The sequence below is a fragment of the Lutra lutra genome, chromosome 15 (genome assembly GCF_902655055.1).
Source record: "Lutra lutra chromosome 15, mLutLut1.2, whole genome shotgun sequence".
Taxonomy (NCBI): domain Eukaryota; kingdom Metazoa; phylum Chordata; class Mammalia; order Carnivora; family Mustelidae; genus Lutra; species Lutra lutra.
Window position 1 is genome coordinate 22,987,901 of NC_062292.1, and position 14,337 is coordinate 23,002,237.

The following is a 14,337-nucleotide window of genomic DNA, read 5'->3' on the forward strand; positions in this document are numbered from 1 at the left end:
ATACTTGTTATATATAAACATAGCATAAAGGAGGTAGGAAGGGGTAAAATACCTAAATGGTGGTAGGATATCTACATACCACTTGAATTAGTACATACAGATTACATCAACCGTGGAAAGCCAAGATGTATATTGTAATTCCTAGAATAACCAGTCAAAATGGCAGGCAGATATAATAAAACAGGCAGACATAATAAAAATATAATAAGTAAACTAAAACAAACTATTAAGAAAGAATACTAAGTAAGAAAAATACAAAAAAAAAAAAAAAAAGAAGAAGAATAACACTAAAAGGAGGAAGGAAAAGCAAAGGAATGTAAAGCCGAGGTAAAAAAAAAAACATTAAAATGGCAGACCTATAATCAAAATATATCAATAATGATATTAAATGTAAAATGTATAAACATACTAACTAAAATTCAGATCATCAGAATGGATTTAAGAAATGACTAAACTATATGCTGTCTCAAGAAATTTATCTCAAATATAATGACATAGTTAGGTTAGAAGTAAAAAGATGGAAAAGGATGTATTATGTCACAGTTAAAAAAATAAAGCTGGAGTGGCTATACTGTTATCAGACAGTATACCGATGTAGGCATCACTACTGATGTAGGCATCAGTGCAAAGAAAGTAACTATGGATAAAGACATTTCATAATGATGAAAGGGTCAGTTCATCAAGAAAACATACCAATCCTAAATACATGTCACCTGACAATAAAACCCCAAAATATATAAGGAAAAAAACTGACAAGGAAAGAAAGAGAGGGGACAGAAGGTATACTGGAGCAAATTATAGCAGAGAACTTCCCCAACATGGGAAAGAAAACAAGCATTCGGGTCCAGGAGGCACAGAGAAACCCCCTCAAAATCAATAAAAATAGGTTAACACCCCAACATATAATAGTGAAACTTGCAAATCTCAGACACAAAGAGAAAAACCTGAAAGCAGCTCAGGACAAGCATTCCATTACCAACGAAGGTAGAAATAATAAGACTGGCAACAGACCTATCCACAAAGACTTGGCAGGCCAGAAAGCCCTGGCACAATACATTCAGGTGCTAAATGAGAAAAACATGCAGCCAAGAATACTTTATCCAGCAAGGCTGTCATTCTGAATAGGAGAGATTAAAAACCTTTCAGGACAAAGAGAAATTAAAAGAATTTGTGATCACTAAATCAGCCCTACAAGAAATAGTAAAGGGGATACTTTAAGTGAAGAGAGGGCCCAAAAGTAATACAGACCATAAAGTAACAGAGACAACATACAAAAAAAGTGACTTAACAGGTGATACAATAGCACTAAACTCCTATCTTCCAATAATTACTCAGAATGTAAATGGGTTAAATGTCCCAATCAAAAGACACAGAGTAGGGTGCCTAAGTGGCTCGGTTGGTTGGGCGACTGCCTTCGGCTCAGGTCATGATCACCAAGTCCTGGGAAGTCTGCTTCTCCCTCTGATGAACCCTCTCATGCTCTCTCACTCTCTCTCTCTCTCTCTGAAATAAAGGAATAAAATCTTAAAAAAAAAAAAAAAAAAAAGACACAGGGTATCAGATTGGATAAAAAAGTAAGGCCCATTCATATGCTATCTGCAAGAAATTCATTGTAGATCCAAAGATCGAAATTGAAGAGGTGGAGAACAATTTATCATGCTAATGGTTATCAAAAAAAAAAAAAAAAAGCTAGGGTGGCAACCCATATATCAGATAAATTAGATTTAAAACCGAAGACTGTAATAAGAGATGAGGAAGTACACTATATCATAATCAAAGGGTTTATCCAACAAGAAGATCTAACAACTGTAAATATTTATGCCCCCAACGTGGGAGCAGCCAATTATATATTCCAATTAATAACAAAATTAAAGAAACACATCGATAATAATACAATAACGGTAGGGGACTTTAACACCTCTGTCACTGAAATGGACAAATCATCTAAACATAAGATCAACAAGGAAACAATGGCTTTGAATGACACACTGGACCAGATGGACTTAACAGGTATATTCGGCGCATTCCATCCTGAAGCAAGAGAATACACATTCTTCACGAGTGCACATGGAACATTCTCCAGAATGGAAAACACAGAGGGCCTCAAGTGGTACCAAAAGATTGGGATCATTCCCTGCATAATTTCAGACAACAATGCTTTGAAATTTGAACTCAAGCACAAGAGGAAAGTTGAAAAGAACTCAAATCCATGGAAGTTAAAGAGCATCCTACTAATAAATGAATGGGTCAACCAAGAAATTAAAGAAGAATTTAAAAATTCACAGAAAAAAATGAAAATGAAAACAACTGTTCAAAACCTTTGGGATGCAGCAAAAGGCAGTCCTATTGTACACAGCAAGCAATTCAGCCTTTCTCAAGGAACAAGAAAAGTCTGAAACACACAATCTAACTTTACACCTAGAGATGGAGAAAGAGGAGCTAATAAAGCCTAAACCCAGCAGGAGAAGAGAATTAATAAAGATTAGAGCAGAAATCAATGAAACAGAATGGATTAATTCCTAGAAACATACAACTAACAAAACTGAGCCAGGAAGAAACAGAAAACCTGTACAGACCCATAACTGCAAGGAAATTGAAGCAGTAACCAAAAATCTTCCAATGAATAAGAGTCCCAGGCCAGATGGCTTCCCAGGGCATTTCTACCAAACATTTAAAGATGAGTTAATACCTATTCTTCTGATACTGTTCCAAAACTAGAAATGGAAGGAAAACTTCCAAACTCATTCTACAAGGCCAGCATTACCTTGATTCCACAACTAGACAAAGACCCCATTAAAAAAGAAAATTACAGATCACTATCCCTGATAAACAGATGCAAAAATTGTCAACAAGATACTAGCTAATCGAATCCAACAGTACATCAAAAGGATTATTCACCATGACCAAGTGGGATTTATTCCTGGGCTACAAGGGTGGTTCAAAATCCACAAATCAATCAATGTGATACAGCACATTAATAAAAGAAAGGATAAGAATCATATCATCCTGTCAATAGATGCAGCAAAAGAACTTGACAAAATACAGCATCCTTTCCTGATTTAAAACAAAACAAAACAAAACAAAAAAAAACCTCCAGAAAGTAGGGTTAGAAAGAACATATCTCAATATCATAAAGGTCATACATAAAACACCCACAGCTAATATCCTCTTCAAGGTCAGAAACATGACCGGGATATCACTCTCACCACTGTTGTTCAACATAGTACTAGAAGTCCTAGCTTTAGCAATCAGACAACGAAAAGAAATAAAAAGCATCCATGGGGCGCCTGGGTGGCTCAGTGGGTTAAGCCTCTGCCTTCGGCTCAGGTCATGATCTCGGGGTCCTGGGATTGAGCCCCGCATCGGGCTCTCTGCTCAGCAGGGAGCCTGCTTCCTCCTCTCTGCCTGCCTCTCTGCCTACTTGTGATCTCTCCCTCTCTCTCTCTCTCTCTCTGTCAAATAAATAAATAAATAAATAATCTTTAAAAAAAAAAAGAAAAGAAAGAAAAAGAAATAAAAAGCATCCAAACTGGCAAAGAAGAAGTCAAACTTTCACTCTTGACAGATGACATGATAACTCTATTTAGAAAAACTGAAAGACTCCACAAAAAAATTTACCAGAACTGATACAAGAATTCAGCAAATTCGCAGGATAGAAAATCAACGTACAGAAATCTGTTGCATTTCTACACACCAATAATGAAGCAGTAGAAAGATAAATCAAGGAACTGATCCTATTTACAACTGCACCAAAAACTAAAAGATATCTTGCAATTAAACTAAACAAAGAGGTAAAAGATCTGTGCTCTGAAAACTACAGAACACTTAGGAAAGAAACTGAAGACCCCCTCTCCCCCCCACACACACAGATGGAGAAACATTCCATGCTCACGAATTGGAAGAAGAAATACTGTTAAAATGTCTACGCCACCCAAAACAATCTACAAATTTAATGCAATCCCTATCAAAGTAACACAAGCATTTTTTCACAGAGCTATAACAAAGAATTCTAAAATTTGTGTGGAACCAGAAAAGACCTCAAATAGCCAAAGTAATGTTGAAAAAGAAAAACAAAGCTGGAGGCATCACAATTCCAGACTTCAAGCTGTATTATAAAGCTGTAATCAACAAGATAGCATGGTACTGGCACAAAAACAGACACACAGATCAATGGAACAGAATAGAGAACCCAGAAACGGACCCACAAATGTATGGTCAACTCATCTTTGACAAAGCAGGAAAGAAGAGCCAGTGGAAAAAAGTCTCTCTTCAACAAATGGTGCTGGGAAAACTGGACAATACACAAAAGAATCAAACTGGACCACTCTCTTACACCACACACAAAATTAAATTCAAAATGGATCAAAGACTTAAATGTGAGACAGGAATCCATCAAAATCCTAGCGTAAAAACCCTGATAAGCTGGAATTTCTTAAAACTAAAATTCTGTGGCATGAAAACCACTATAAAGAGAATATAGACATGCTACAACCAGGAGAATACGTTTGAAAACCACACATCTGACAAAGCACTAGGATTCAGAAGGTTTAAAGCACTCTCGAAATCTACTAGCAAGAAAACAAACAACCCAACCAACACATGGGCAGAAGGCTTGGACATTTCCCCAAGAAGTATGTATATGGATGGCAAGTAAGCACACACAAAGATGTTCAACAACACTCATTAGGGAAATGCAAGCTAAAATCACCCTGTGACACTACTACATATCTATTTGAATGGCTAAAAATGGAAATTATTGATAAGACCTAGTGCTGGCAAGATAACAAACAACGAGAACAGTTTGGCCTACACTTACCACATCACTCCTCATTACCTTTACACAAAAATCTGTGATGTTGCCACAGCATACTACTTGACTGTCAATAGCATTTACAGTAATAATGTAAACCCTGAACAGTGATCTAATGGAAAGGGTGGTGCGACATTAGTAAGATGGGGAACCGGGGACAGAAAGGATACATTTGTGTGTGGTGGGGCAAAAGGATGAAAGAGAAGGAAACCTTCCTCTTTTCCAGAAGGGTGTAGAACTGAAAGCTCAGGAAATAACAATGTAAGCATGTTATTTAATGCTCTTCCAAAAGCAGCATCTGGAAGAGATGAAAATGGTTGCTCTGTGAAATACAAAATGTAGAGGAAGGGGTTATGGGGCCCTCCGAGCTATGTGTATGTAAACATTAGGTTAAAATAAAAATAAAATACATCCTCGAAAGCTGTCGAGGTTTTTCCTGTTGTGTTCTCCTGATACTGTAGCTCAGTACTCATTTCTAATCACCACAAAATTCTTGAAGACTGCCCAAAGCAACAAGATAGAAACTAACACCTCAAAGCCAGATAATGCCTTTCCTTTTTTGTGATCAAGGCTCTGTTGTTTCAACTTTCATATTGGTGACTGCTGAAGAAAAAATGTAATTCATCTGTGCAAGATGCTCTGATGACACCGAAAGCAGAATTTTAAGAGCGATATCATTCCTGTCCCCTTCACTTATGAGTTCAGTATATGAATTACATTTTCAAAAAACTCCTTCCTTCTCCTACCTCATTTTCTTCCTTCAGATCCTTTAGCTCTGGGATGGACCACGTTGGGTCTTCTTCACAGCACTTATCTTGGTTTTCCAAAGAACTGAATTCAGAATCCTTTAATGGCTCGTTTAATTCAGATTTAAGGTGACTGAAAGCCTTTTCATCATTAATATCTTGCTAGTAGATATGAAAGAGACATTATTTTATTTTCCATACTAATGCTGTTTCTAAAATCTGCATGCCTATACATTCTGGGAGGAATTTTTCACTATGGCTCATATGGATGCTACATTATTTTCTAACTTTATCCATGACTGTACACCTTCCTATCCTGCTAAACTAGTTCAAGCCAACAAACACTTACGGAGCACACATTATGAAATGTGTGCAGGGTAGCTCTGTGGATGTAAAGATGAATACTGCGGATTGCAGCTCTAAAGGAACTCCAGGGGCACCCGGGTGGCTCAGTGGGTTAAAGCCTCTGCCTTTGGCTCAGGTCATGATCCCAGGGTCCTGGGATCAAGCCCCGCATTGGGCTCTCTCTGCTCGGCAGGGAGCCTGCTTCCTCCTCTCTCTCTGCCTGCCTCTCTGCCTACTTGTAATCTCTGTCTGTCAAATAAATAAATAAAATCTTTTTTAAAAAATAAAGGAACTCCAAATATAGCAGAAAGACACAAAATCAGATAATCACTCTCCTTCAGTGTAGAGCCATTGCAGAGATATGACCAAAATATTGTTGGGGAGGAAGATGTCTTAAAAAGATGCAATGAAGGAGGTAACACAAACAGGATTTAAAGAGAGTAGCAATTATAGGGAACGGGGTATACACAGGTAGGGAGTCGGTGGGTAAGTGTGTATGTGTGTATGTGTATGAAGTCCATGGGATACAGGCTGGGGTGGGATACAAGAATTTTAATTCTTATCTCTTTAGCACAAAAGATGGCCTTATTTCATTTTCAAGACTGAAATATGATTATTGGAACATATAACACAGTGATGATAAAGGTTGTATTCAAATCACTATTTAAGAATCAGGAAACATAATTGTTCCAATCAAGTTATAATGATTAAGAAAAATTCAGGCTTTAGAAAGTGTTATGGGCCAAATAAGCCTAATTAATTTTAACATTAAGTAGAAATCTAATATTCTTATCTGTTTCAAACATACAGCACTAAACATTCATACCTATTTTTCAGAACAGGCTAATCTCCCAGTGGGTCAAACTGGCCTTCCCTTTTTATCTAATAGTTAGCAAATAACTACTAAAAACATAAGATTATCTCTACAATTTTATTTTACAAGTCAGATATATAAAACATATTTAGGCAAAATATTTTTTTTTAAGATTTTATTTATTTATTTGACAGACAGAGATCACAAGCAGGCAGAGAGGCAGGCAGAGAGAAAGGAGGAAGCAGGCTCCTTGCTGAGCAGAGAGCCCGATGCAGGGCTTGATCCCAGGACCCTGAGATCATGACCTGAGCCGAAGGCAGTGGCTTAACCCACTGAGCCACCCAGGCGCCCCTGGGCAAAATATTTTATTCAGTGAAAATAAAAAGCCTTCCTGGGCCCAAAACCACTTTAGCTCTCAATCTAATACATCCTATATTCTTAGCCCAGTACTTGTTGTCATGAGGAATGTAAGACTCAGAGGGCATGTTCATTTATTTATTCAAAAGTCTTAAATAGGGCGCCTGGGTGGCTCAGTGGGTTAAGCCGCTGCCTTCGGCTCAGGTCATGATCTCAGGGTCCTGGGATCGAGTCCCGCATCGGGCTCTCTGCTCAGCAGGGAGCCTGCTTCCCTCTCTCTCTGCCTGCCTCTCTGTCTACTTGTGATCTCTCTCTGTCAAATAAATAAATAAAATCTTAAAAAAAAAAAAAAAGTCTTAAATAAGTCTTTACTTGGTACTTCATTTTACTTCTATCTAAAACAGGGATACGAAAGCACCAACCTGGTAAAGTGATCATAAAATTAATTAGCACATGAGAGTGCTTAGAACAGTCCTTCCCATGTAGTTCAAGTTCAATAAATGTTGCTGTTGTTATTTTTTTTTTTTAATTTTTATTACTACTACTGTTGGGTGGAATAGTATGGAACAGTAATAGTGGTAATAATAATAATGTTATTACTGTGAGTGGGAGTCACTTAAAGACTTACAGAAAAAATAAGAAATGAGAACACTGGAAAAATCTGAGATATGCAGAGAGAACAGCAATTAGATTAGTGTAGGTGAAGTCACAACTATACCAAGGCAGTAATGGAATTTAATATATGTGAGAAATCATACAGGAGAAAGCATGACTGTAGCAAAGATTTAAACCAGCAAATAATGAGAGACAAGGTACTGTTAAGATCATTGCATCAAGTTCCTGAACTTTCCTAGGTTTGGAAAGCCTCAGTTTCCTCACCTATAAAGCAAGGATGATTATAGCAACTATATCACAGGCATTCTATGAGGATTAAATTACATATTATGCTCACGCTATTTTTCATAGTGTTTGACATATAAGAACTCATTAAATGTTAATAAGAAGAAAGAATTATAATAATTTTTGCAAAAACCTCTCACCAGGGTATATAATTCACTCTCTTTTGATTGTGGACTTATCTCTCGGTCTTCATTAAAATAGTGCTGCTGGGAAGGATAACCCAGTTCTGTCAGAACCACATCCTCCGGCCCTGAACTGGATTTAGTATATAAAGCTAAAGGGTTGAGTTCTCTGAAACCCTGGGATTTAAAAAAAAGGGTTTAATCACTTAAAGAAAAAGTGAAAAATTTAGCACTTCATAATTTTCAAATGTGGAAATGTTATCTTCTAAAATTTAACAGTTAAAAAATTTTCCATATTGATAATTTTTCCGAGTCACAAAAATTATTAACAGTGATGCAGACATCACCATAAACATCTGCAAAACAAGAGTGTTGTCTTCTCTAAGAAGGCCTCAAAGAAATTATTTGAGGTAAGATAGAATCCTCAAATCAGTTACTTAAAAGTATTTACACTTTCATCAGCCAAAGGTAGTTTTTGTGGTCATTTGAAAATTAAGAGACTGCTCTGTATTAAGAAGGCAAGCATCTCAGAGATGTCTCTAAGATTAAAGAATACATCAAATAACCTCTATTAAATTATCTTACACCTTCAAGCATTGAGAGTAAATAAAATATATTACAAAACACATCCAGACTGCCCCACCTTAGAAGGGACATTTTCTCGGCATACAATAGCATGGCCCTCCGTTCTCAAGACATGATGGAAATAGATATCTTCATTTGACGATGTATCACACAGGAAAATGTTAAGGATTCCATCTACATATTCATCCACTACCCCCACTAACGGCTTCAAACCACACAACTTCTGAAACTGCAAAATAGCTCTGGATGTCCAATGTTCCTGAAATATAATCAAGACATGAAATTCAGACAACAAATTCAAATATGAATTATAGTAACCACATACAAAAATAAATTCCTGATGAACTAGAGATTTTCATGTAAAAATAAAGCCATAAAAGTACTAGAATTACACACTGCAGGATAAAAGTCAGAGTAAAGGAAAAATTATTTAAAATGTGATTATGGAAAAAAACTTTATTTTTTTTTTTAAAGATTTTATTTATTGGCGCCTGGGTGGCTCAGTGGGTTAAAGATTTTATTTATTTATTTGATAGACAGAGATCACAAGTAGGCAGAGAGGCAGGCAGAAAGAGAGAGGGAGAAGCAGACTCCCCGCCAAGCAGAGAGCCCGATGTGGGGCTTGACCCCAGGACCCTGGGATCACGACCTGAGCCGAAGGCAGAGGCCTTAACCCACTGAGACACCCAGGCACCCAAAACCTTTATTATTTATGTGGTGAAACACTTTCATTTTCAGAAATGATTAAGTTAAATTACTGGACTAATCCTTCCACAGAAACCACTAAAATTCTAGATAAAATATTTTCTAAATATGTCCAAAAGCATCAAAGAGCTGTCAAGAGACTAAAAGATTCTCAGGAGTGAGGGTTGCTGGGGGGAGTGGGGACGGGATAGGGTGGTGGGGATATGGACACTGGGGAGGGTTATGTGCTATGATGAGTACTGTGAAATGTGTAAACCTGGCGAGTCACAGACCTGTACCCCTGGGGATAAAAACACGTTTATTTCAAAAAATTAAAAATAAAAATTAAAAAAAAAAAAGATTCAGGAGAGAATTAAAGGAAAAGTGGGAACTATTTTGCCTTAAAAAGGACAAGAGGGGCACCAGGGTGGCTCAGTTGGTTAAGTGACTGCCTTCGGCTCAGGTCATGATCCTCGAGTCCTGGGATCGAGCCCTGAGTAGGGCTCCATGCTCGGTGGGAAGCCTGCTTCTCCCTCTCCCTGCTTGTGCTCTCTCTCTCTCTCTCTCAGTCAAATAAATAAATAAAATATTTAAAAAAAAAAAAAGGAAAAGAAATAAACTAGCCTTCACATGGATTTGCAGTTCAATTTTCACATCACCTGGATAGTAGACAAATCCTCAAGTTGTTCATTCAAATTAACATGATTCCAGACAGGGAGTATTCCTAGGTACCTGGTAGAAGCGAATGCAAATCTCTCTAGAGGTAGGCAATCTTATCCCATATTATTCAAACATTCTCACAAATAAGTTTTCAAAGACAATCAATAGCACATTGGCAAAGATAAAAGGCATACAAAGAAACAACTAATCACAAGTAAGAACAAGCAGAAACAATATAAGTAAATCTTCAAAAACTTTAGATAATTATAAAGCAACTAAACATACTACACTTTAAAAAAAAGATTAATCTGAAAGCTTCTGTAGAGACCAGCAATCTATAAAAATTCATCTAGCAAAACTACAGAACAAAGAGAACTTTTAGAGAGTAAAAATATAATAACCAAAACTTAAAACCTATAAGATTGACTCAGTAGCAGGTTAGATAGAATTAAAGGGTAAATCAGTAAAGTGGAAGATAATTTGGGAAGAAAAAAAAAAAACAAACCCAGAATGCAATATGGAAAGAGAAATACATAAAATACAGAGCTTAAAAAATATGGAAGATTAATTGAGAAAGTTTAACATACTTTCAACTGTGGTCCCAGAGAAAGAGATGCAGAAACAGAGACAGAGGGAATATAAATATGAATAATGGGGGAAAGACAATACTAACTGAAGAGAGAGTGGCTGGGAATTTGCCAGATTTAATAAAAAGTAACAAAGCGCAGATAAAGGGAATTCAATGAACCATAAAGCAGGATAAATAAGCATAAATCCACACATAAACATACTAAAACTGAAGATACCAGCAATAAACAGGAAAATGTTAGAAACAGTTATAAACAAAAAGGACACTGCCTTCAGAGGACTATCCACCACCCTGACGGCTGACTTCTCCAATAAGGTAAGGGAGACCAGAAGCCACTGTCATGATATCTTCAGTGCACTAAACATACTACCTGCCAACCTAAAATCATAGTGAATGTATCTGCCAAAAATCTGAGCAAAATTTTGTGTCTAGGTACACATGACTTAGTTTGCCATCAGCAAACCCTCGCAAGATGAAATCTTAAAGGATACAGTTCAAATAAAAGGAAAATGTTCTCAAGGGGTTTGGGAGGCAAGAATGCAGAGTTAGGAAATTGAGAAACACATGACTAAATCTAGGTGAACACCATTTTACGTAGTCCGTTTCTTGAGGGGTTTAAAACAATAATTAGACAACAAAAATAGATCAGAAGAGGAGGTTAAAGAAAGTGTTCTAATGTCTTTGGATCGCTATTTACAACATGTGTTGTATTTCCTAGAGTAATCCCTAAAATAATATAGTGTGTCAGCGGAATGATTAAAAAACTTTTCAAAATAATGCATGCAAGGTGACAAAAAGAAAGAATAGATAAGCCTGTGATGTTCCACTCGGGCCACTGGGTTCTACTGCCTACAGAGTTTAGTAGCTGTCTAAGGATATGGGCAGATGGTAGTCACTGATTTTGAAACAGCCATCCTGTGGCCCCCTCCCTTCAAGTATTTCTCCTGTAACTCCTAGCTGTTCTGCCAGTCCCAAATAATGTCCTCTAACTCTTCAAGCCAGCAAGGCTACAGACTGGGGGACTGACCCCAGCATAGAAGCTGAAAATTTCCTGATCTTACCACCTACAGCTTGACTCCCAAGGGTAGATCTCTGCTTTTCCGCCTGCTTTGGATTTTGCCTATGGGAGTATTAGTCCCACCATGCTACTCTGTTGTTACTCTGCCATTACCAAACACATTAACTGTTTTTGAAACCAGAAAAAAAGATAAAAAGTTGAGATTCATTCGTTTAGTTGAAGACCTTTATTAAGCACCTACCATGACGCGACCATTGATCCAGGCACTAGAGACGAGGCCCCTCATCTCAGAAGCTTACACCATGTATGAGAACAAATAATTACAATAATACCAGATAGAGTGTTATAAAGATAAACTGCAATGAATGACTAAAGTAGGAGCGTGTACTTTAAATTGGCTGGTCAAGGAAGTCCTTCTAGGGAAACAGTATTTGCGCTTAAATCTGAGTGACAAAAACGGGCCAACCATGAGAATGCTTTGAACAAGCTATTCCAAGGAACAGAGTGAGCAAAAGCCTTAAGGTCAGAATCACTTCAGGAAGGAAATAAGAAAACAAAAACAGACAGGAAAATGGAAGCCATCTGGCTAATGTGACAGTAATGAACACTGGCTCCAAGTGGGTCAAATTTAGCCCTGAGCTCCTGATGGAAGAAAGAAACCAAGGCTAAAATGCACTCTAAAACACAATCCTGAATACTTACTTGCACAAAAACTGTAACTGCATACATGGTTTACATACTCAAAAATCAGAACAGAGGGGTGCCTGGGTGGCTCAGTGGGTTAAGCCTCTGCCTTTAGCTCAGTTCATGGTCTCAGGGTCCTGGGATCAAGTCCCACATCAGGCTCTCTGCTCAGCGGGAGCCTGCTTCCTCCTCTCTCTCTCTGCCTGCCTCTCTGCCTACTTATGATCTCTGTCAAATAAATAAAGTCTTATAAAAAAATTTTTTTAAAAATCAGAACAGATTGAATGTCTAACAATAAAGGGACAGTTAATCAATCTATGATATAAATTTACCTAATAGATTAATATGAATCTATTAAAATTGAGAACTATGGTAACATAATAATTTATGCTATAATAATGCTGAGTTAAGAATATAATATTAGTTTTATATAATCCTGACAACCCTACAAAAACTAACCCCCAACACGCAATAAATTAAACTGAAAGAAACATCAAAGTTATAAATTGAATGTGTTTGAAAAGTAGAATAATAAGTAATGTTTTCTTTATTTTTCTTTCTTCTGTACTGTGGTTTTCAGATAAAAATTTTTTAAAAGATTTTATTTATTTATTTGACAGAGAGAGAGAGAGAATGGGAGAGGGAACACAAGCAGGGGGAGTGGGAGAGTGAGAAGCAGGGTCCCCGCTGAGCAAGGAGCCTGATGCAGGCCCCAATCCCAGGACCCTGGGATCATGATCTGAGCCAAAGGCAGATACTTAATGACTGAGCCACCTAGGCGCCCCTCAGATAATTTTTTGGAATAATAACCCATGTAGTATGTAAGCAACTGGTAACTTAAGGTTAAACAGACAAATGGAGTGTAGTAAGTATGTATGGCATATATAATTAAGAGTTCTGGGGTGACTGAGTGGCTCAGTGGGTCAATCATCTGTCCTTGGCTCAGGTCATGATCCCATGATCCCAGGGGAGGGAGCCTGCTTCTCCCTCTCCATATGCCTGCCACTCCCACTGCTCATGCGCACTCTCTCTCTCAAATAAAATCTTAAAAAAAAAAAAAGGTGGGGGTGCCTGGGTGGCTCAGTGGGTTAAGCCTCTGCCTTTGGCTTAGGTCATGATCTCAGGGTCCTGGGATCGAGCCCCACATCAGGCTCTCTGCTCAGCAGGAGGCCTACTCCCCCTACCGCCCCCAGCCTCTCAGCCTACTTGTGATCTCTGTCTCCGTCAAATAAATAAATAAATAAAATCTTTAAAAAATGATAAAAGAGTTCTGAGGGAAAAACACGAAGTTAGGTGCATGATATTGATAACTACATAAAGAAATATATCTACAGGGATGAAAATTCCTCCTGCTTCATCCCCTCCAATCATCTCACACAACTACGTTACTAGAGGATCCTTTAAAAAACAGATAACTGAGTACGGTGGTTTCCTAGGTAGGTCCTCTAGTTGCTCCCCAGCATCTGAAGGACAATGTCCGGACTCCTGAACACAGACATGCATCCCCACTCAGGGCCTGTTTCTCTCACATCACTTGCCATCCACCAGCTCCTCTGCTGCCATGTAAGCAAACTGAGCCACTTATCATTTCTCAAATTTGAGGTATTTTATGTTACCCTCCCTTTGGCTAGAACGTCTTTCTTTTTTTGTCTAGTCTTCCTTCGAAATTCTACTCCAAATCACCTCGACTGGAGGGTCATCCCTGACTATCCTCGAGAGAGAAGCGCACTCCTCCTTCTGCAGTCCTAGCGCACACTATAAACAGCTCTACAGCAAATACGACACAGCACCCTGATTTCTTTTTTTTTTTTTTTTAAAGATTTTATTTATTTATTTGACAGAGAGAGATCACAAGTAGACGGAGAGGCAGGCAGAGAGAGAGAGAGAGAGGGAAGCAGGCTTCCTGCTGAGCAGAGAGCCCGATGTGGGACTCGATCCCAGGACCCTGAGATCATGACCTGAGCCGAAGGCAGCGGCTTAACCCACTGAGCCACCCAGGCGCCCCCAGCACCCTGATTTCTAT

At 38.1% G+C, this 14,337-nt stretch overlaps 1 protein-coding gene across 2 annotated transcripts in view; it reads right to left on the bottom strand.

The window, feature by feature from the left end:
* Nucleotides 1-14,337, bottom strand: part of TDRD5 (tudor domain containing 5) — a 91,587-nt gene that overhangs the window by 15,767 nt on the left and 61,483 nt on the right. For both annotated transcript variants that reach the window (XM_047705598.1, XM_047705597.1), the window contains 3 exons: nt 8,738-8,938; nt 8,113-8,271; nt 5,557-5,718 (listed from right to left, as the gene is read on the bottom strand). In XM_047705598.1, the coding sequence (XP_047561554.1) occupies nt 5,557-5,718; nt 8,113-8,271; nt 8,738-8,938 (522 nt within the window). The remainder of the gene's footprint in view (nt 1-5,556; nt 5,719-8,112; nt 8,272-8,737; nt 8,939-14,337) is intronic.